This window comes from Vigna unguiculata, chromosome 4 (genome assembly GCF_004118075.2).
Source record: "Vigna unguiculata cultivar IT97K-499-35 chromosome 4, ASM411807v1, whole genome shotgun sequence".
Lineage (NCBI taxonomy): Eukaryota > Viridiplantae > Streptophyta > Magnoliopsida > Fabales > Fabaceae > Vigna > Vigna unguiculata.
The window spans coordinates 32158721-32180628 of record NC_040282.1 but is presented as its reverse complement, the minus strand read 5'-3'; the positions used below and the strand labels follow the sequence as shown (position 1 = coordinate 32180628).

General features: G+C 31.9%; 1 protein-coding gene across 7 annotated transcripts; it reads left to right on the top strand.

Moving 5' to 3' along the window:
• The first annotated feature begins 3596 nt into the window (after positions 1–3596).
• Positions 3597–10820, top strand: LOC114181374 (pentatricopeptide repeat-containing protein At4g26680, mitochondrial). Of its 7 annotated transcripts, none has more exons than XM_028067810.1 (6): positions 3597–4008; positions 5891–8000; positions 8081–8158; positions 8269–8340; positions 8427–10242; positions 10593–10820. In XM_028067810.1, exon 2 carries the CDS (start codon positions 6174–6176, stop codon positions 7740–7742), a length of 1569 nt encoding a protein of 522 aa, XP_027923611.1. In that variant the 5' UTR covers positions 3597–4008; positions 5891–6173; the 3' UTR covers positions 7743–8000; positions 8081–8158; positions 8269–8340; positions 8427–10242; positions 10593–10820. The 7 variants fall into 7 exon arrangements, with proteins under 7 accessions (XP_027923611.1, XP_027923612.1, XP_027923607.1 ...); XM_028067811.1 differs by having other exon boundaries at positions 5891–8158; positions 8427–8475; positions 10168–10242; XM_028067806.1 differs by having other exon boundaries at positions 8269–10242.
• The last annotated feature ends 11088 nt before the right edge of the window (positions 10821–21908 follow it).

Genomic DNA, 21908 nt, shown 5'->3' with positions numbered 1-21908 from the left:
GATAGCTAGGTAATACAAATTTTCTCTTGTACTAAATCCTGGTCTATTTTAATTTTCTCTTTAAACCTTCAATTCAATAACATATAGCATTCCATCTTTATTTCAATTCTAACGTTTTTGATGGTCAAAATTAAAATTTATTTATTCTTGAAAGCGTAAATACACAATTTCATTTGCATAATGCAGCAACTATATTGTTATAATTAAGACAAATATAGCAATCAAACTTAATGAAAAATGGAAAACACTAAAATACCATCAAAGGCATTTTAATAATCGAAAAAGCTTTTCAACATATATTTCAATGTAGTTAAGGAACAGTGCAACATCATGCCTGTAATTGAAAAAAGAGAGTAAAAAACTCACATTCACCACTATGGTTTTCTTGCACTTGCCTAGGACAATCTGCTAGAAACCATTTTCAGCTCAAATCCTCAAATAGGCTTTCACTGAATGTTGTTTCTTCAAATGATGGTTTTATCTTCAATTTCAATCTCTTCTACCTTCTCTTCTAAATCCCTTTAAATCCACCTTATTTCTTCGTATCGTTAACACGTCTAGGACTTTCTCCTCATTTCTATTTCTTTTAACCACTATATTATCTTGACCGAAGCTCTTTCTATGTCCTTTCTTTTCTCAGAGTAGATATTTTTAAGAGGATTTATTACTTAGACTTGCTTCAAATTAGTTTTGAAAATTAGATAAAGATTTAACTAGAGTTGAATGATGAGTTTGGAGTAAGCATTTCAAATTAACCAGTGTTTTATAGTGTAAAGTTGGTTAACTATATATCTTAATGTAGGATTTAGTTAAAATGCTATAAATTTGATGGTGAATTTGTGTCATTGAATGTAATGATAAGCTATGAAATATGTTATGTTATGAATTTTGCATAATTTATTTTTTATGAAATTTTCACTTCAATGAAAGTGACGGTGAATTAAGTTATCTTTTTTGAGTGATTATTTTTAGGATAATGATTCAATAACTACCGAAATTTGATAATTATGTTATTTCCTGACGTGGAAAGTAATTTTTATTTATTTTTACTTGCAAAAGAGAGTGTGTCACGTGAAGGAAAGAGAAGTTAATTAATGTTAACTTTTTTAAGCCGTGAAAGTGAATGGAAATGGCCAAAAGCAGTTTTGAAAAAAAAAAACCATTCACAGACCATTGAGAATGGTGTTGGAATTCTTCCAAACTCTACCGTGCCTACGAAATCCATATTTTCCTCCATGTAAAATCCACAATGTTGGTCTTCTTCCTTGGAAAATCTCCACACTCCCTACGAAAGCCACCATCTTTGTTCCATTGCGTGGGGGAAGAGAAATGCAAAAAGGAAAACGAGTGGGAGAAAACAAATATGAAGACGCAAAATAGTCACAAGCATCGAAAGGAAGGGTCTGTCACGTAAGGTTAGGGAGAAGTGGTGAAGATGAAAGTGTGAGGAAGAAGACCCCATTTTTCCGAAATCCCCTTTGGAAGTTTTTTCGTTACCATTAAACCCTAAGGGAATGGTGTACAAGTTTATCACCCTAACACCAAACCCCATTTGATATTGATGTGCAAAAAGTAATGGACAGGTCACCATGTAATACACCAAGGGTCACCTATTAATGCAGTCACTGTTATCCTGTGTGTGAAGGGGGCACTTCTAGGCCAATTATTTCATAGGAATTTTTTTTATGAGTAAATATACCTTCCATACATGTTTTTGAGGTAGACAGTATAAATGTTTTAGTTATGGACTTCCTTACAATAGAGCAGTGTGAAAAATGTTCAAGGTAGGTCACCACTTAATAAGTCAATGGTCACCAATAATTCCATGCAGAATTGATAATATATATATATATATATATATATATATAAGTTGGATTTCGTGGACCAATTATCTCACAACAATTTTTATTAGGTTCAATATACGTAGCAGACATGCTTTGAAGGTCATGTGAGTCACTATGAATGATGTACAAGTTTAGCACCCTATCCGCATACCCCATTTGATATTGATGTGCAAAAAGTAATGGACAGGTCAACATGTAATACATCAGGGGTGACCAATTAATGCAACCATTGTTATCATGTGTGTTAGGTGGGAGTTGTGGGTCAATTATTCCATACCAATTTCTATTAGGAGTAAATATGCCTTCTAGACATGTTATTGAGGTCTTCCTACACAATAAACATGTTTCAGTTGTGGACTTCCTTACAGTAGAGCAATGGTGAAACGAATGTGCAAAAAATTCAAGGTAGGTCACCACTTAATAAGTCAGTGGTCACCAGTTATTCTATGCAGAATTGATACATATATATAAGCTGGATTTCGTGGACCAACAATTTTTATTACGTTTAATATACGTTGCAGACATGCTTTGAAGGTCATATAAGTCACTATGAATGTTGTACAAGTTTAGCACCCTAACCGCAGACCCCATTTGATATTGATGTTCATAAAGTAATGGGCATGTCATTACGTAATACATCATGGATGACCGGTTAATGCAACCAGTTATCATGTGTGTTAGGTGGAAGTTGTGGGTCAATTATTCCACACGAATTTCTCTGAGGAGTAAATATACCTTCCATACATGTTATTGAGGTCTTCCTAGACAATAAACATGTTTTAGTTATGAACTTCCTTACAATAGAGCAGTGGTAAAACGAGTGTGCAAAAAGTTCAAGACAGGTCACCACTTAATAAGTCAGTGATCACCAGTTATTCCATGCAGAATATATATATATATATATATATATATATATATATATATATATATATATATAAAAGCTAGATTTTGTGGACTAATTATCTCGCAACAATTTTTATTAAGTTTAATATACATTGCAAACATGCTTTGGAGGTCATGTGACTCATTCTGAATGGTGTATAAGTTTAGCACCTTGACTACATACCCCATTTGATATTGATGTGAAAAAGGTAATGGTCAAGTCACTAAGTAATACATCATGGGTAACCAGTTTATGCAACCACAATTATCATGTGTGTTAGGTGGGAGTTGTGGGTCAATTATTCCACACCAATTTCTTTTAGGAGTAAATATACCTTCCATACATGTTATTGAGGTCTTCCTAGACAGTAAACATGCTTTAGTTGTGGACTTCCTTACAATAGAGAAGTGGTGAAACTAATATGCAAAAAGTTCAAGGCAGGTCACCACTTAATAAGTTAGTGGTCACCAGTTATTCCATGCAGAATATATATATATATATATATATATATATATATATATATATATATATATATATATATATATATATATATATATATCTTTGAGTGCCTTATAATTGGAGCTGAAGAGAGAGATTTGTTGCTGGGTTTGGATCTTTTAGGAATAAAGAACAAAACTTTGTAGAAATCTTTTAGTTTCAGTGGACACACTCTCTTTTGCAAATGGTCTGTAAATGATTTCTTTTCAAAATCGTTTTTGGCCATTTCCATTCACTTTCACGGTTTGAAAAAATTAATATTAATTAACTTCTCTTTGACACGCTCTCTTTTGCAAATAAAAAAAATTAGAAATTACTTTCAACATAATAGTAAAATTTGGTAGTTTATATTTTTTAGGGGATAACTTGGTCACTTAGAAAATCACGTCAAAAAAATTGTTTCTTGAAGTTTTTTCATCGAGGGTGGAATTCTTATCATTCAAACACAATTGTTGGTCTATAAGCGATTCTTACTTCCAACGCCGGCGAAGCCCCCTCCTTCTTCGATTCCAGCGAGTGGAGGATTGAAACCCCGCCAACGGGGTCAACGAGAACCACCACGCGTCAGCCGCTGGCCATTCCTCTCTCGCCGCAAGCTCGCCGCCGGTGGAGCTTGTATCTACTCGCTGCGCTGCGACGTCGGAACCCTAGGCTGCCGCGTGCTTCCTCCACCTCCAGAAACCCCTGGAACCACCCCGCTTGAGCTCGCACTCCTCACCGCAGCATCGCAGAGCTGATTCCCTGCTGCCACCGCCTTCAGTCATCTTCACCGTGCAGTTCTGGGTAAATAGAAGATCCCTATGTTTACTTCGATGTTGGTTTTGGTTGGATGAGTGTATTATAAATTTTCTGATTGCTCTATTCTTGCTTTTTCTTGGTTCGTTAGTATCATACCTGTGTTCGATTGAGCAATTGGTTTTTCTGGGCTTGTTTTTATTTGGTATCATTTGGGGTACGTGATGTTATTCTAGGAGAAGTTCTGTTTGCGTGAAAAACAGTGGTGGAGCTGCTATATGAGTGTCCTGGTCTGCGAATGAGTTTGGGTTAGTTTTTTTGGACTATTTCAGTGTTTATTTTCTGATTTGGGGATGAAAATTTAAATGGAGATGATGAAGCTGATGGCTCTATGGTGATTACGCATTTTATTTGGTGCTGGCATTCGAAATTATTGTGCTTATTTGTGTTGAAGAAATTGTATAACCTGTTTGTTTTGATAGGAGTTCAATTTTGTTTGAGTTTAAATCAATTTGAGCTTTGCATGAACCTCTTATATGATATTATCTTCTGGATTGAGTATGAGCTTTGCTGCTGGGTAATTCTGGATTTATTTTCATGATTCACGCGTGTGTGTAACTGTCTAGTATTGAATTTATTGAATCAATTGGAATACTTAAGTTGGAAACCTGTATTGGAGGAAGATTTAAGGTCTGGAGTTTAATTGGGAAGTCATGTAATTATTTAAATGTTGATTTCTAATTACTGAATGCGAGTTAGTGTTAGTTGTTGATGATTAATGTGTTTTATTTGGGACAAGGGATTCCAGCGTCTCTAAGGCTATTTACTCATAATCACTTGGTCGATAGCTTTAGTTTTAATTGGAGTTTGATTGTTGATGGAGTGCACTGCTTTGTTTGGACCGAGTTTTGACCCATCACGTTTTTATATAGAGGTATGCTGAAAATTTTACTGCTGTTTGGGAGTTTTGGGAATAGTCCAAGTGTAAGTCAAAAGTCCCACATTGGATAGGATAGACAAAGTTAAACATTATATAAGATGAAAGACCCATAACACCATTACATTAAAGTTTTGGGTTAAAGTGGTGTCAATATATATATATGTATATATATATATATATATATATACACACACACACATAAGACCAATGTCATATATAATATAGAACCTGTTTTGTTTTTTTGGCCTGTTTTGTTTTGTTTATTTTTTGGGATTGCCAAAGCATACCTGATTTTTGGTTTTTATTTGAACCTGTCACTATTTCTGCACCTGGTTGAACCGTTTTATGCTAGTTGGGAACTTTGGCCTAGCTTGATCTAGGTTCAAATGCATGGCCACAACAATTGGGATTTAGAATTTATGAAATAAAATTCATTCTTTTCTATCACCTTTTTTGTTAGTTTTTTACATACTTTCTGCCAAACATCTTATTTTTACTTTTTTTTTTCTTTTCAATTGTAAGCATGATGTTGCATTGTGCTCAGGCGAACTTGTAAGATTCTTCTTTTTTCAATTTTATTTGTTTTTGGTTGTGAAGAAAATGATTGGCTTTAGAGTTTGTAACAAGAAGAGGAATGACTGTTTCTTTCATGCCTGTCTGTCTCATTTTACTTGAAATAGTTATCTACAATTTGCTGCTCTATAATCTCTTCTTTTTTCTATTTTATTTGTTTTTGGTTGTGAAGAGAATGAGACATTGTCTTTCGAGTTTGTAACAAGAAGAGGAACACCCACACCCACGCCCACACTCTAACTAAAAGTGATTGTGGAAATTTTACATAGTTTTCACACACACACACATACACACATATTAAAACATCTCTTTTTTTTAAAAAAAAAATGTGTTAAAAAAAGATTGTGGAAATTTTATTTCATTTTTTCTTTTACATAGTTTTCATAATCACAGTGTTGTTTCATATGTCTTTGCCAGGAAGGAGTCTCGTGGAATAGGTTATGCTGTCGGCCTGTAGAAGAAGAATTTGCTGTCTACCCAATTCTTGCCCTTTATCCCACCCAAAGCCCCACATCTAATTTATCTCTAAATCCCATAGAGTCCTTGTGGGAATAAAAAGAGCCAACTTTTTTCGAATTCCCTTCTCACTTTTGGCTAATGTTGTTTATTTACAATTTTTCATCTAAAAACGAGCCAGGGGGTATTGCAAGAAATTGAGTGAAGTGTTTTCAAACACAGTGGAAGATAAAAGCATTGGACAATGCGACACATCAAAGCTCGTCGATTTTGCACTCTAATAATCGAAGCAACTCCCAGAACCCCAACCACGAAGCCATTCCTTCCCATAACTCACCGAACGCTTCCCGAACCTCATGGCCAAGATCTGGATTTCATCACCGTCGCTCATAGTCACGTCATCAACTCCAATTGGGAAAAGCTACGACCTTTGTGCCCTGTTCTCACACCCTTCCGTCTCAAACACCTCTTCCTCAAGCTCCAAAATGACCACGTATTGTCCCTCAAACTCTCCCAATGGCTTCTCCAACACCACCCATCCACGCATACCCTCGAAACCCTCTCGTTCCTCCTCCACACTCTGGCCACACATCGCCAATTCAAAACCATCCAAACCATCCTCACAAAAATCCTCTCTTCACACTCTCCTCACACCCTCTTCCACTCCCTCTTACACTCCTATCCTATCTGCAATGCTTCCCCTCTCGTCTTCGATGCCCTCTTCAAAACCTTTGCCCACGCCAGTAAATTTCGCAACGCCACCCTCACTTATACCCTAATGAAGCAATACGGCTTCTCTCTCACTGTTGAATCCTGTAACGCCTTTTTAAGTTCTCTGCTTCGCCTTGGCAGAGCAGATATTGCTCTGTCATTTTACCGGGAGATGTGTCGCACTTATGTTTTGCCTAATGTTTACACTCTTAACATGGTTATTCGCGCTCATTGCATGCTTGGGGAAGTGCAGAAGGGCTTTGAGATTTTCCAGAAGATGGGGGACATGGGCTTGAGTCCTAATGTTGTGTCTTTCAATACTTTGATTTCGGCGTATTGTAGGAAGGGGTTGTTTGGCTTGGCATTCAAGGTTAAATCTTTGATGGGGGATCATGGAGTGCAAGCTAATGTGGTTACTTTTAACACTCTGATTAATGGGTTTTGTAAGGAGAGGAAGTTGCATGAGGCGAATAGGGTTTTCAATGAGATGAAGGTTGCTAATGTGGCTCCCAATGTTGTGACTTATAATATTTTGTTGCATGGGTATGGTCAGGTTGGAGACAGTGAAATGAGTGGGAGGGTTTACGAGGAGATGGTGAGGAGTGGGGTTAAGGCTGATATATTAACTTATAATGCATTGATTTTGGGGCTGTGTAAAGATGGGAAGACAAAGAAGGCGGCAGGGTTTGTAAAGGAGCTTGATAAAGAGAACATGGTTCCCAATGCGAGTACTTTCTCTGCTCTTATTACTGGGCAGTGTGTGAGGAATAATTCTGAGCGTGCCTTTCTTATATATAGGAGCATGGTGAGGAGTGGCTGTAATCCAAATGAACATACTTTTCAGATACTGATATCTGCTTTTTGCAAAAATGAGGACTTTGATGGGGCTGTTCAAGTTTTGAGGGACATGCTGGGTAGATTGATGAAGCCAGATTCCAACACATTATCTGAGCTGTATCATGGACTTAACAAGTGTGGGAAAAACCAGTTGGCATTGGCTTTGTGTAGCGAGATGGAAGCAAGGCGGCTATTGCCGGATGGGTTTGACAAAGAAAAATTATTCATCGTCCATCCTGAAAATGAAAATGAGACAAGTAGCTGAATATTCTCCATTAGGGGTAATTTTGTTCCAAACACTTCAAATACTAGATGTGGACCATATATGTCTCTTCTACGGGAGATACGAATATTAGTTTGTTACATTGTGGTAGACATGTCCCTTGTATTAGATCAAGAACATCAAAAGCGCTTATGGGGTGGAAAGAAATTGACAAGGAGATCCATGTGGCCTAGTAGCATACATTTGAGCTGGTCTATCTTGTGGCTTTGATGATGATAACACTCCAAGAATCACATCCTTGTAAGTTTAGAGATCATAAAAAAATCATACATAGATTCATTAACTCAAACCCTTAACTAACAAAAATATATTTGGAAAAGAACCAAGAATTTGTCTTCAAGTGGACTTACCGGGCTGATATCATCTTTCATCTCCGAGCACACTTTGTTACGCTACTTGTGAGTATCTCATCTCATTTGGTTAACAAATGATAACCAAATCCATTTATTTTTTATCTTTTCCTCTTCTTTGAGATTTAAAATCGTAATGTTGCACTTGCTCTTTTCAGGGATTTATCAAACAATAGTTCAAGCGGGCCAGTACCTGATTTTCTGACACAACTGCAATCACTTGAAGTCTTGTAAGTTAAAGGGGTTTCATATTTGTGCTGTTTTTGCATAAACTTTGGTTGCAGAAACTTTGGTAATAACAACCTTACTGGTTCAGTTCCGAGCGGAATTATTGATAGATCAAAGGAAGGTTCACTATCTTTGAGGTAAGTCTCAATCTTGTGCTTAAAATCCTTGAACCATATGATTATAATTTAATTTCTTAACACACCATTGGATTGTTATACTCGAGAATTCGAAAGTAGCAACCGGAAGATTTAATTAAAGAATTCTAGACTCAATACAGAATTTAAAGTATATATATATATATATATATATATATATATATATATATATATATATATATATCAACATTTTTTCAAATGAACTACGTATCCTGTTTCTATTGAGAATATGTATGAGTAAGGTCAATAATGTTGGGGGTCAATCATTTTCAAACGAGGTGGATTGTTATTCCATTCGAGAGGCACTTGACTCGTATTGTCTCTCTTCCCACCTTGCATCGCAAGTTCAGCTTCCTCGTCCTTGGCACCAATTTCTTATTAACATATTGATGTTCCTTGACCACCGTGTCAATTTGAGGGGATGTTAGGCAATGGGTTCGCTGGACCATTATTATTATTTTCCTTAAAAGCTACTTCTCCAATATATTCATATTTATAATAATTGAATATATTTAGGATTTCTAATTTAGGTTGTAAAAATTAGGAACTATGATTAATTATCATTAATAGTGCTAAATGCTATGTATTATTTAAGAAGATGAATAGAGAAAAGAAAGAGGAAACGAGAGAAAAGCCATATTTCTGACATCAACATCTCTCAATTCTCGTATGTAAAACTCTAGTTCCCTTCTCCTTTCTTTTTTTCAGTACTCTTTTAGGTTTCGTGGATTGTAATAATTGATTAATAATAGTTCAGTCAAATCTTCAGGATAATGACGGGGACTTCACCTGTTTGTTATTTGCAAGCAGAAGAGAGATAGCCCCGACAAAGTTATGCCTATGTTCGCCTATTATGTCCTCGATGGTTTCATTTACCATGCTCCGCAACTCTAACGATTTTGCTGCCACAATTCTGAGTTCTTGCTCTGTGTGTTACGTGTTTTCTATTATTTTTATCTTAGGGAGAATTCTCTCTGTGAATAACTTGCTTGCATGACATTAAAAAGGAATGGACGTCTGTGATCCTATGGTATTTATCAATAGAAACATCAGAGAACTTTTATTATCTTGTGGGGGTTTAAAACCTTTCTTTTCCTTTTTGTGCAGGATATTTAATGAAGGGTTATCTTGGGTCATGTTATTATTTAAAAAAAAAAATATTTATCTACGGTTTAGTAATTACCTTTTGTGTTATGATTTCTCTTTAAGGGTGTTTTATGCTATTTAGACTTTTTTGCGTAATTGGTGATTTCTTTTTTCTGAGAATATCTGAACATGAACCAAAGGAGCTCTCCACCTAGAGGAGTATTTTAGGTTTGTTTGATGGGGATTAACTTGCCAAGAGCAGTAAAATTCGTGGTTATTTTGTTAATCAAGGAGTACTCTGACAAGAGGAGTACTCGTGGTTGGCCATCGTATATCATTGTGAAAATTAGAGAAAGTTCTTTTCAATCCTGAAACATAACATTTTGTATTTTGCTCGAAGCTGTATTAGTTGTATTATCTGCTTTTAGTGTTCAGGTTCGGTGTTTTGAACAGGCAACACTACAGTTTTATACTTTTAAGGCCTTATTCTTCAATTTTAGTGCAGTTTACTAGTTTTTCTTTTAGTCAATTTTTATTATTATGGGAGAGATTTGGTGCCCAATACTGGTTGTGTCACTGGTCTTGCAGGGAAGGGGCCTTTGTTACATCTAATCTAATAGGCATTTACTACAGCTGCCTCCAAGTTGGAGAAGATTGGATATGGTAAGTGCAGAATCTAAGGTTCAAGTATCAAATGCAGGGACCCCAAGAATATAATTCTTTAACGCTTTTGAAGTTTGCTAAATTCTAGAAATATAATCATAAAAAATCAAGTCAGTCACTTAATGTTATTTTCTTTAATATTTTGCTATTTTTACATTTCGTCAAGAGAATTACATCTAATTTAAAATGTAATGTATGTATCTTGTTCCAAAGAATTAACATGTGAGTGTATTTTATATATATATATGGAAAATGATATTCTAACTCCCAAATTTTGACCTCTTCTCTTACTCCCTGACTTGGCAGCTGATATGTATTTAATTTTTTAATTTGTGTTTTGTTTTGCAAAGACACTGTGGCAGCGGGTGAAAAGCGAAGGGAGAAAATGTTCGTCTATCCTGCAGACATGTGTGGAATGTATATTGAACATGATAAAAATTAGTGAGAGAGAATTGGTTCATAAAATTCAATTCACATATATGTAAACTTTAGATTGAAATACTGGTGACCAATGACATATTAATTAGTGACATGCCCAATACCTTTTGAATAGTAGTATAACTACTGCTCTATTTTAAGAAAGTCCACATGTAAATCATTTATAGTGTATTAGAAGACCTTAACAACATGTATGAAAGGTATATGTAATCCGAATAAAAATTATTCTAGGATAATTAGTCCACAACACTCACCTCACAGACATGATAAATGTGGATTCGTTAACTACTGAGCACTGATGTATTACATGGTGACCTGTCCATTACGTTTTGCACAAAAATATGAATTGTGGCCTGTCGTTAGGGACTGAGCATGTAAACCAGTTACAATGAATTACATGACCTTCCTAACATGTGTGGAAGGTATATTGAACATAATAAAAATTGGTGGGAGAGAATTGGTCCACAAAATTCAGTTCACATATATGTAAACTCGAGATTGAAATACTGGTGACCATTGCTGGTGACCTGCCCAATACTTTTTGAATAGTAGTATAACCACTGCTCTATTTTAAGAAAGTCCACATGTAAACCATTTATAGAAGACCTTAACAACATGTATGAAAGGTATATTTAATCCTAATAAAATTTGTTCTAGGATAATTGGTCCACAACACTCACCTCACAGACATGATAAATGTGGATTCGTTAACTACTGAGCACTGATGTATTACATGGTGACCTGTCCATTACGTTTTGCACAAAAATATGAATTGTGGCCTGTCGTTAGGGACTGAGCATGTAAACCAGTTACAATGAATTACATGACCTTCCTAACATGTGTGGAAGGTATATTGAACATAATAAAAATTGGTGGGAGAGAATTGGTCCATAAAATTTAGTTCACATATATGTAAACTTTGGATTGAATTATTGGTGACTATTGACATATTAACTGGTGACCTGCCCATACTTTTTGAATAACAGTACAACTATTGCTTTTTTTTAAGGAAGTTTAAATGTAAATCATTTTTAGTGTATTAAATGACCTCAGTAACATGTATGAAAGGTATATTGAACATAATAAAAATTGCTCTGACTTAATTGGTCCACAATTCGCACTTCACAAACATCATATGAACTGGATTCATTAACTACTTACCACTGACATATTAAATGGTGACCTATTTATTACATTTTGCACAACAATATGATCTATTGTAAGGGACTGATCCCCTAAACCAGTTTTACTGGATTGCTGACCACAAAAATATTCTGCAATGAATCTAATCAGTGATAAACAATTATAAAAAACAATTTCCTATATCCACCTCAATCTAGTTTTATAAACCAAAAACTATATCCCAAGAAAAAGAGAGAGTCAATAACAGTAACTACAATTGTCCGTAAATCAACGACAATTTTATAAGTTGTAATAAATACAATTGTTTTAAAACTAAAATATGTAGTGCACGAAGGTGACGGGCATGGAGTGGTCGTTGATGACTTGGACACATTTGTCGGTCTTCACATCCCAAACCCTAATGCTCTCGTCCAATGACCCGAACACAATGTAGCTTGATTAGGGACTGAAATTCAAACAGAAGACCGCGATAGAGTGGTCGCAAAGGATCTTCATGCAATCGCCCCTGGTGGCGCCCCAGATGCAGATGGTGTAGTCTTCAGAGGCATAATAGATATAGTGAGAGTCTAAGGACCAGGCCAAGTCGGAGATGCCCTCGGAGTGGCCAACGAGGTAGTGGAGGAGGGAGAGCGTGGCAGATGACCAGATGATTAGGGTTTTGTCGAGGCTAATAGCGTCCTGTTGTTCGAAAACTTCACACACAACACAACGTTTTCATGGACGGTTAGGGTTTTCAAGTGACGATACAATTTGTAGGTTTGGTTGTCGCCGCTGCCGCCAACATCACTGTCGATCGCAATCATCGCCATTGAGAAACTTGCTGAATTTCGAAAGCAATCTCGTACTTCAAAATTGCTAACTAACACAACTCTTACCTACCATACCTTAATATCGAAAATGGAAGCACTTTAACTAAGTGATAGTTGGAAATGGGCATAATCAAATTTCGTCTTCTCCACCTTTGTTCGTGTTCTACAGAAGAGAGAAACCCTAATTGTTTGTTTGGGTGTGGTCTGCGGGATAGAAGAACCCTTTCTCCCTTAGCTTTTCACATGTTGCCAAAGTGTCTTTATAAAACAAAACACAAATTAAAAATTAAATACACATCAGCTGCCATGTCAGGAAGTAAGAGAAAGAGTCAAAAATTGAGAGTTAGAATATCATTTTCATATATATATATATATATATATATGCAACACAAAATAGGGTTATAGTTAGTTTAAAATTAAAAGGAAACTTCTTTGTTATTTTTAAACCAACTCCTGATTCTAATCTTATTTTTAACGCTTAGTAAAAATTAAATATGAATCTACTGTATTTTAATAATATAGTTAGAGTTTGTTTGAAGAAATTCTAGAAATATTTAATAAATATATCACTATAATATTTATATAAAAATTAAATTTAATCTTAATTTGGAAAAATATTTAATTGTTTAATTTTAAAAAAATTGAAACTGAATTGAATAAAAATAATATAGGAATTTAATTGAATATAAAATAATGATATGGGACTGTCAAATGCTGACGTGGTTGAGACTGTCTCTGACATATCGCTAGCTTCACTAGCGCAAACGCTAACGGCCAAAACGCTTTGCGAGATAGGTCATCCTTGCGAGTCACAGGGTTTTATATTTCTCTTTCTTTGTCATTTAGCTTAAGTTGGGAACCACTATGCCCCATTGAGAATGCCATTGCACAATTTGGTTTCTTCTTGCACGCTTGTCAGAATAGTCTCTGAGATTTTGAATGTCATTGGAGCCAATGGCATTATCATCTTCTTCCTAATCGTAAACAAAGGCATTGTGAACAAAGTCAGTGGTGACAATGGTACTCGTTGAGGTGCTTGGTACTCGTTGAGAGTTTCCTTTTTATTGTTTTTTTTTTGTTGTATGTGAAATTTTAGGTCTCAATGAATACTTGCTTGTTGTGTTTGGATATATTTTTTATTCTTTATTTTTAGGGAAGAAGCTTTGAATTTCTTACGATTACTTTTTGCTTTTATGCAAGTTAGGTTATGTGTGAATTTCAATTGCTGCAACTGATGTTGAAAAATCATCTTATTGATTTAAACATTTATGCTTGAATGTGAGTGATGAGAACGAGATGAAGAAAATTGGAGGGGAGAATGAATACAAATGAGTGAAATACTTTTTGTATCAGTTATGGACTTAATTGGTATAAAAAGTGACACTTTCTATCTTGTTTATATCTTTATTAGTGATCTGTCTTCACTAGTCATATTTAGGCTGATTAATCATATTGAATCATAAATTTTTTTTACCAATCGGGTGTTTCGATCTGCATGTTATACTATCAATCATTCGATCAATTTAGAAGACTTATTTGACCAACATGTTCATACCATACGATTAGTATCTTAAAATAAAACTTTATCCATGAAATTGAATTGATTTTGATGTAAAAAATTTATTTAGACTTGTCTACTTTTATAATTTTATATTCATAAATCGCTTTAATGGGTGATTTTATCAAATATTTATAATTTAACATTTTTTTATTATTATGTGATCTAATAAATATTTTTGCCAACCTTTAGTTATTATAGTTTTTTTCAATAATAATAATAGTACACATTACTTCAACTTTGAGAAGTACAAAATCCGAGGCTATAAAAATGAAAAAGAGTGCAATTAACCTTTGTAAGTGCACATTTATGTGAGGAAGCGATACTCACGAATCATTGCGGCAACGACTTCCGATATTATACATGTAGTAATTTTCTCTATTCATTTATTCACTAGAAATTTCAATATCTTTTAAGGTATTATATTATAATTTTTAATTAAGTTTTTTTTTTCCTTAGTTGTAGGGTCGATAACCAAAAATAGTTTTTCCTTCTTGTAATCTACTACCATTTGCAAAAAAAATCATGCCATAGGTAATTTTTTTAAGAAATACATAAATATTCATAAAATTTATTTACAACTTTAAAGAAAAAAAAAACATATATCACTATAAGAAGTTAATACAAATTTAAATTTTAGTGCCAAAAAGTTAATAGTTGTTATAGTGACTAATTTAAATACAAATTTACAAAATAAAATATTATTGATTATTAAAATAGTCATTATTATGAATAAAAATTATAATTTATCGTTAAATTGGACACTAACTAATTAAAGACTAATTTAAAAACGAATTTTTTTAATAGGAAAAATTTTAGTAACTAAAACATTGGTAGCTAAAATTTAGAAATCAATTTAGAGATTAATGGTAATTTTTTATTCTAATAATTGTTTATTTTGTAAATTTGTATCTAAATCGATTACAATTAACAATTTTTGATCACTAGAATTGGTTGTCAATGTAACTTTTTTTTTGTAATGTATTAACTTCTACAAATTAGTTTATATATATAAATTAATATGTTCTTAACTTATACGAATTCACGAATACTATAACTAGCATGAAATGATATGATATTAATTATTTATACTATGGATTGATATAAAACCTTCGATGAGGCAGTTTAAATAGCTCACGGTATTATTAAAACAACTGTCATTAGTGACACTAAGTAAAATTATCAAAAATGACATGTACAATCTTAAGATTTTTCCAAAATATAATTAAGCTTATATATACAAGTTGCTTTTTTTCAGACGCTTAAGTTACTTCATATTACAATGGTGAACCTGTTGACAACGATAAATCAATCACGACAAAGATTATATATATATTTTTTAAATTGTTTTAAAACAAAAACCAATGTGCTATTAGGTTGTTTAGCCCGTGAAGTTGGTTTCCAATTAATTAAATTAATGATACCATTACTATATAGTTATATAATGTTTCCAATTAATTATTTTTCTTCTATATAAAACATACGTGGCCATTTTGGAAGTTTAAACCAAACATGAATGAGAATCTTGCACACGATCTAGATAATTATAGTGGGTAAAAAAATTTAAAAAAAAAATCATTTTGAAAGAAAATTATAATATGCAAACTAAAAAGGCCAAATATGATTTATTTATCTATTTAGCAACATATACACAATAAATATGCTTATTATTATAACGTTGCTTTGAGAGCTGAATAGAAAACGAACACGTTCATGAAATTTGTCAACTTAATTATTATGACTTGGTGGTTCTGTTGTTGGTGGTGCATAATCCACTGAAACCAGAGCTTCTTCATTGTCTTTAAGTTTCTGTTCTTTCTCAAGATTTTCTTGACCAAGATGAGTAGCATGAATTCCAAAAGGGTTTGTTCTTAGACCTTTTGCATGCACTATATCAACATAAACAAGATTAGGTTAGAGAAATAATATCCACATAGAGAAAGTAACCAATGAGAATGGTTTAGAAGTTGCATAAAGTTATGGTTAATGTAAGGAACAAAATAAAAGTAAAAAAAGAAGAAGAAAGAAAGAAAGAAAAATTATACCTCCATTAGAAGATGATGAAAAGTAGAATATAACCATGAATGTTATTAGAAGGAAAAGTTTTGATAAAGCTTTCATGTTTGTCTTCAAATAGCTTCTCTAACTCAAAACTTAATTATAGATTTTATGCTTTGGATAAGCTTTGGTAGATCTTGCGGATGGCACACACCAATGAATTACAAAGTTCTTAATCCAAGAAATTAATAGTGTTGTATTTATAGGGTTGGAATCTACGTATTAATACAGCATATTTGCAAGAATTTATAACACGTGTTATTAGATGATATCTCAGTCCCAAAAGCCAGAAATAAATGGAATTTGAATCTGTGTGTTTTTGTTATATTAAAGAAAAGGTTAAAGTTATAAAAGTTTTAACTTTTATAAGAATAAAAAACCTATATATTGTGTTTGTAAGCTGTCTTTTAAAATGCTTCAAAAGCATGATTAGATATTTAAAAAAATAAGTCCAGTGGCTAAAAATTGTTAATCACGACCAATTTAGATGTTCAGTTACAGAATAAAAAATCATTGGTTACTAAAATTATCATTATTATAAATAAAAAATTATAATTTTTCTATAAATTAGTTTCCAAAATTTAGTTACCAAAGTTTTAACTATCAAAGAAAATTGGTCACTAAACATGAACTACTAAGGTTTTTGCTACTAAGGATTTCTTTTTCTAAATTAGTCTCTTTGTGACTAATTTAACGACCAATTATAATTTTTTTATTCATAATAGTAACTATTTTAGTAACCAATAATTTTTTATTTCGTAAATTGGTTATTATAGTGACCAATAACTTTTAATCACTAAAATTAGTTGTTAATGACATATTTTCTTATAGTTTGTACTAATATTATCGATAAAAAAAAATTAATTTACATTATATAAGGAAAAAGAAATTTCACCTTATAATTTTGAAAGAATAAGTTAAGTTTTATTTCCTATTAATATGATATCAAATTCTATCATTTATTGAACTTAATTTAACATCAATAAAAAAGGATTTATGTTAAAGCACTTCTTAATTGGAAGCGTGGTAAGAAAAAATAGGTCTTTTTGAAGCACTAGTGTAACGTCCCATTTAATTTAATGCGCAAAATTAAATGAAACGTCACACAGAGATAACAATATAGCGTAGTCCTGGGGTCCTTAACACAACCCCTACAAACCGGGCACACCACGATGCCAAAGGAAATCTAAATAAAAGTCTAACAAAAGAGAAAAGGGTAGCAAGGCGTAAAACAATACATGGGCCATAGCCCTAACGAAATTCATGAAGGAAAGAAATATAAAATCCAGCCCAGATGGCTAAGCAGCGGAATCGCCATTTCCTTGCTGACCACGGGAACCTCGCCCATCTGCTCCCATCAATTAAATTGATGATCATCGCAAGAAAGGATAGCCACATACAAGACAACCATACAACAAACAGGGTAAGCTAGAGCCAACAACATTCTCATCATACAGTCAAATATATTTTCACCATTCAATATCCATACAACAACCAAGCATGTTATGACTTTCAATCGATACACTACGATGCGACTCGACTCATCCGGATACGTATAACCTGGTCGGATTCAGCGGATGCTTGCACTTGTGGTGGATACCTCTGCTCACCCCCGAGCTGCTCACCCCCGAGCTATGTGTTACAAGTGTTACAATGAATCAATTTTCCCTCACCACAAGGTTAGCCCTTAATGAATTTCGGGCCTCCTGCTACTCTCACCACAGGAGTCAGTCCGCTCTAAGTGAGACTAACTGACTCTTTAAAGTGTCAGGATGCAACCTTAACTTGAATCCTTACCTAGTCATACAGATGGGGCACCACCATGGACACCCACTAACAGGGGCCATGGAATTACGTCCCGACCATTGAAGCGCGACCTTGAGAATCTCACATAGAGATCCCCAAGGACTTACGCACTGACACGGACCCAATAGTCATAAATCAACAATAAGAGAATACCAATCATGCTCACAATTCCATGTCAATCTCTGAAAAATAATATCTCATTTGTATCACATGTCGAATCCACACCATTGATCATCGCCACCCCATGAGTATAGGGCCTCATCTCATATCAATATCATGTCCCATAAATACCAACTCACTCATTAATTTCACATGCCGAATTTCCCCAATAACCGTCATCCATTCAAGAATTATGTCACACATACATGGTAATCCATCATATATACATATATATATATATATATATATATATATATATATACATATTTCTCAACATAACAAGCATACCCAAGCAATTACCACTCATCCAAGGGCAACCAAGCAACCAAACCACATACTGTCTCGCTCAGCCCTTCGCTCAGGCTGGAGGGCCTCGCTCAGGCGAGATAGTCTCGCTCAGGCAAGTCCCTCTCATCAAATATCTCTTTTTGTTATACTCTTCTAATTAATGTATCCACAGTATCGTCTAATGTGTATTGTTAGACTCATGTAATATTTTTTGTTATACTCGTCTAATAAGTATATGGAAAGACTTGTTTGATGTATATTACTCGTTTAATCAATGCATCAACAAACTCTTCTAATATGTATTGCTAGACTTGTCTAATTAGTGTATGTTCAGAACCGTCTATTGTGTATTGCAAAACTCGTCTAATTATTGAGTGGACAAACTTGTTTAATATGTATTAATAGACTTGTCTAATATGTGTATGAAAAGACTTATCTATTGTATTTTGTTAAACTCATCTTATGAGTTTATGGACAAACTAGTCTAATGTTTTTTTTATAGACTCAACTAATTAATGTATGAAGAGACTTTTCTAATGAGTATTCTTAGACTCATCTGATCAATGTATGAAATAACTCATCTAATAATTTTTTCTAAACATGTTTAATTAGGGTATTGACAAAGTTATCTAATTAGTATTTGTTCAAACTTGTCTAATATGCATTGTAAGACTCGTCCAATTAATGAATGAACAGACTCATATTGTATTAATGACTTGTCTAATTTGTGTATAAATAGGCTTATCTAATGTATATTCAGAAGGTCATCTTATCAGTGTATATTGTTGGTAAACTCGTCTAATTAGTGTTTGGACAAACTCCTCTAATGAATATTCCTAAACTCATGTAATCAATGTACAAAATGTCTCGTTTAATATTTTTTTTTTTGCTATATTGTCTATTGATTGTATGAACAAACTCGTTTAATGTGTATTGTTAGACTTGTTTAATTAGTGCATCGATAGACTCGTTTAATGTTTTTTATTATATTTTTTAATCAATGAATATAATGTCTCATCTAATGTTTTTCGCTATATTCATCTAAATAGTATATGGAAAGACTCGTCTAATATATATTGCTAAACTTGTCTAATTTTTTTGTTATACTATACTATCAGTGTATAGACAAATTGTTCTAATATGTATTGCAAAACTCGTTTAATAATTTTTGTTATATTCGTTTAATTAATGAGTGAAAAGGATCGTCTAATATTTTTTGCTATACTCGTCTAATTAATATGTAGAAAGACTCGTCTAATGTATATTACTAGATTTATCTAATTTATTTCTATACTCATCTAATTAGTGTATGGAGAGAATTAACCAATGTGTATTGTTAAACTCGTCTAATTTATTTCTATACTCATCTAGTGTATGTTTCTAGACTCATTTAATCATTGTATGTTTTCATACTCATTTAATGACAATATAAATACGTTAGTGGTATATTTTAATACAATTAGTTGTTTAGCTTTTATCTTTTGTTTTAGTGTTACTAAAATTAGGGTTAAGTTTATTTTTAGTTTCAAAACTTCGACGCAAATTTGGAATTCATCTATGCTTGAAACTTTTATATGTTTGTGTCCTCAAACTTTAAACATGAATGGAAATAGTCATTTTCACCAAATTACGTCAACTATTTTTGGCATATTAAACATGTTTCATGTTAGCATTTAAATTGTTTACACCATTTGACACATACTCAATTCAATATTATAATATTAAGAAACATGTTTTTTTTTTTATTACAAAAATATCTTTTAAACTTTTGAAATTAACTATTAAGTAAAATAAAAATAATAATATTAAGTAGTGTAACGTTTTTGTTACAAATATATATTTTAACCTTTGAAATGAATTGTTAAATGCAATATTTTAATTTACTCTCTAATAAATATAACTATTTAAAACCTTATACGAAATTTTATGTACATATCATTAATGCTATTTTTTATTAGGTAAAATTAATTTAATTTTTACATACTATAAAGAAAAAGAATATTTAATATTAAGAATTTTTATATTATTATTTAATATGAAAATGATAAATATAATTTTTTATTGATAATTTTTTTATGAAAAAATTATTTCATCATAGTTATTTTAATACTTTATTATCAATATTATTTTTTAAATATTATTATCTTGAGAAATAAAAGTAAAATCTAATTTTATAAATTTAGTTTTATAAAGGACTAATTAATTAGACATCACAGAAGGAAAAAATAATATAAAAATTTTACAAATTTAAATATAAGTCATTCTGTAATATAATAAATATATTAAAAAGACGTTTAATAATCGTTAAAACGTGTGTAAGAACACATGTTAAAGAAACTAATTATTTATGACTAAAATGTATCTAAAGACGGAGATTAAAAAAAATATTTATTTTTTATTTTAAAAATTAACTAATTTTTTAAAATAAAATTTAAGGATTGTTTAAGTTAATTAAGAAAAAAAAATTCATATGAGAGAGAATTTTTTGTATGGTAGTATAAATAATCTGTATTGTTAATAATGATATATTATTTAAATATTTTATTTTAAGAAATAAAAATAAAATAATCTTTGTCAATTTAATTTTATTAAATGATCTAGTAATTAGAAATAAAAAAAGGATAACATTAAAAATGAAAAAATAATATAAAAAATAATTAATACTTTAACATAAGTTATTCGTTAGTAAATTATTAGATACTCAAGTACTTAGAAATTACAAAGGATAAAATTAACAATTAAAATAAATAATATAGAACAACAAAATTTATATTTTAGTGATAAGTTATTCTTTAATGATAAATATATTGAAAATGCATGATAACTTTTTTAGGAATGATTAAAATGTGTCTAAAGGCATACATTAAAGAAATAATTATTTATTTATTTTAAAAATCAATAAATTTTTAAAATAATATTTAGGAATGTATATCATGAATTAAATTGTTTAACAAAATAATTCCAATTTTATACATAATTAACATTTTGGATATTGATATAAAACTTTTAAATTTGAGAAAAAAATAGTTCTATTTAAGAGCTCAAATAATAATTTAAATTTGAGAAAGTAACAGTTCTATTTAGAATAAAAGTAATAATTAATTAGATATTAAATGATAGAGTTGGATAAAATTAAAAATGATAATAATAGTATAAAATGACCAAAATTAATTGAAAGTTTTAAAAGGATAAAATTAATAATAAAATAATAGTATAGGCAAATTAGTTTAAAAATAAAATACAAAGATAAAAAAGTAAATAAATTCTATACACATATGGCATAAAAATAAACATTTAATAATTTAAACATAAGAACATTCTTTAACACAATAAATATATTGAAAATATACTAGAAAAGAACTTCTAATAAACGCGTTTAAGGATACACATTAAAATAACTATTTACT

Coding starts and splice junctions, on each gene's coding strand:
- LOC114181374 (XM_028067810.1), top strand. CDS start 6,174: ATGCGACACATCAAAGCTCGTCGATTTTGCACTCTAATAATCGAAGCA.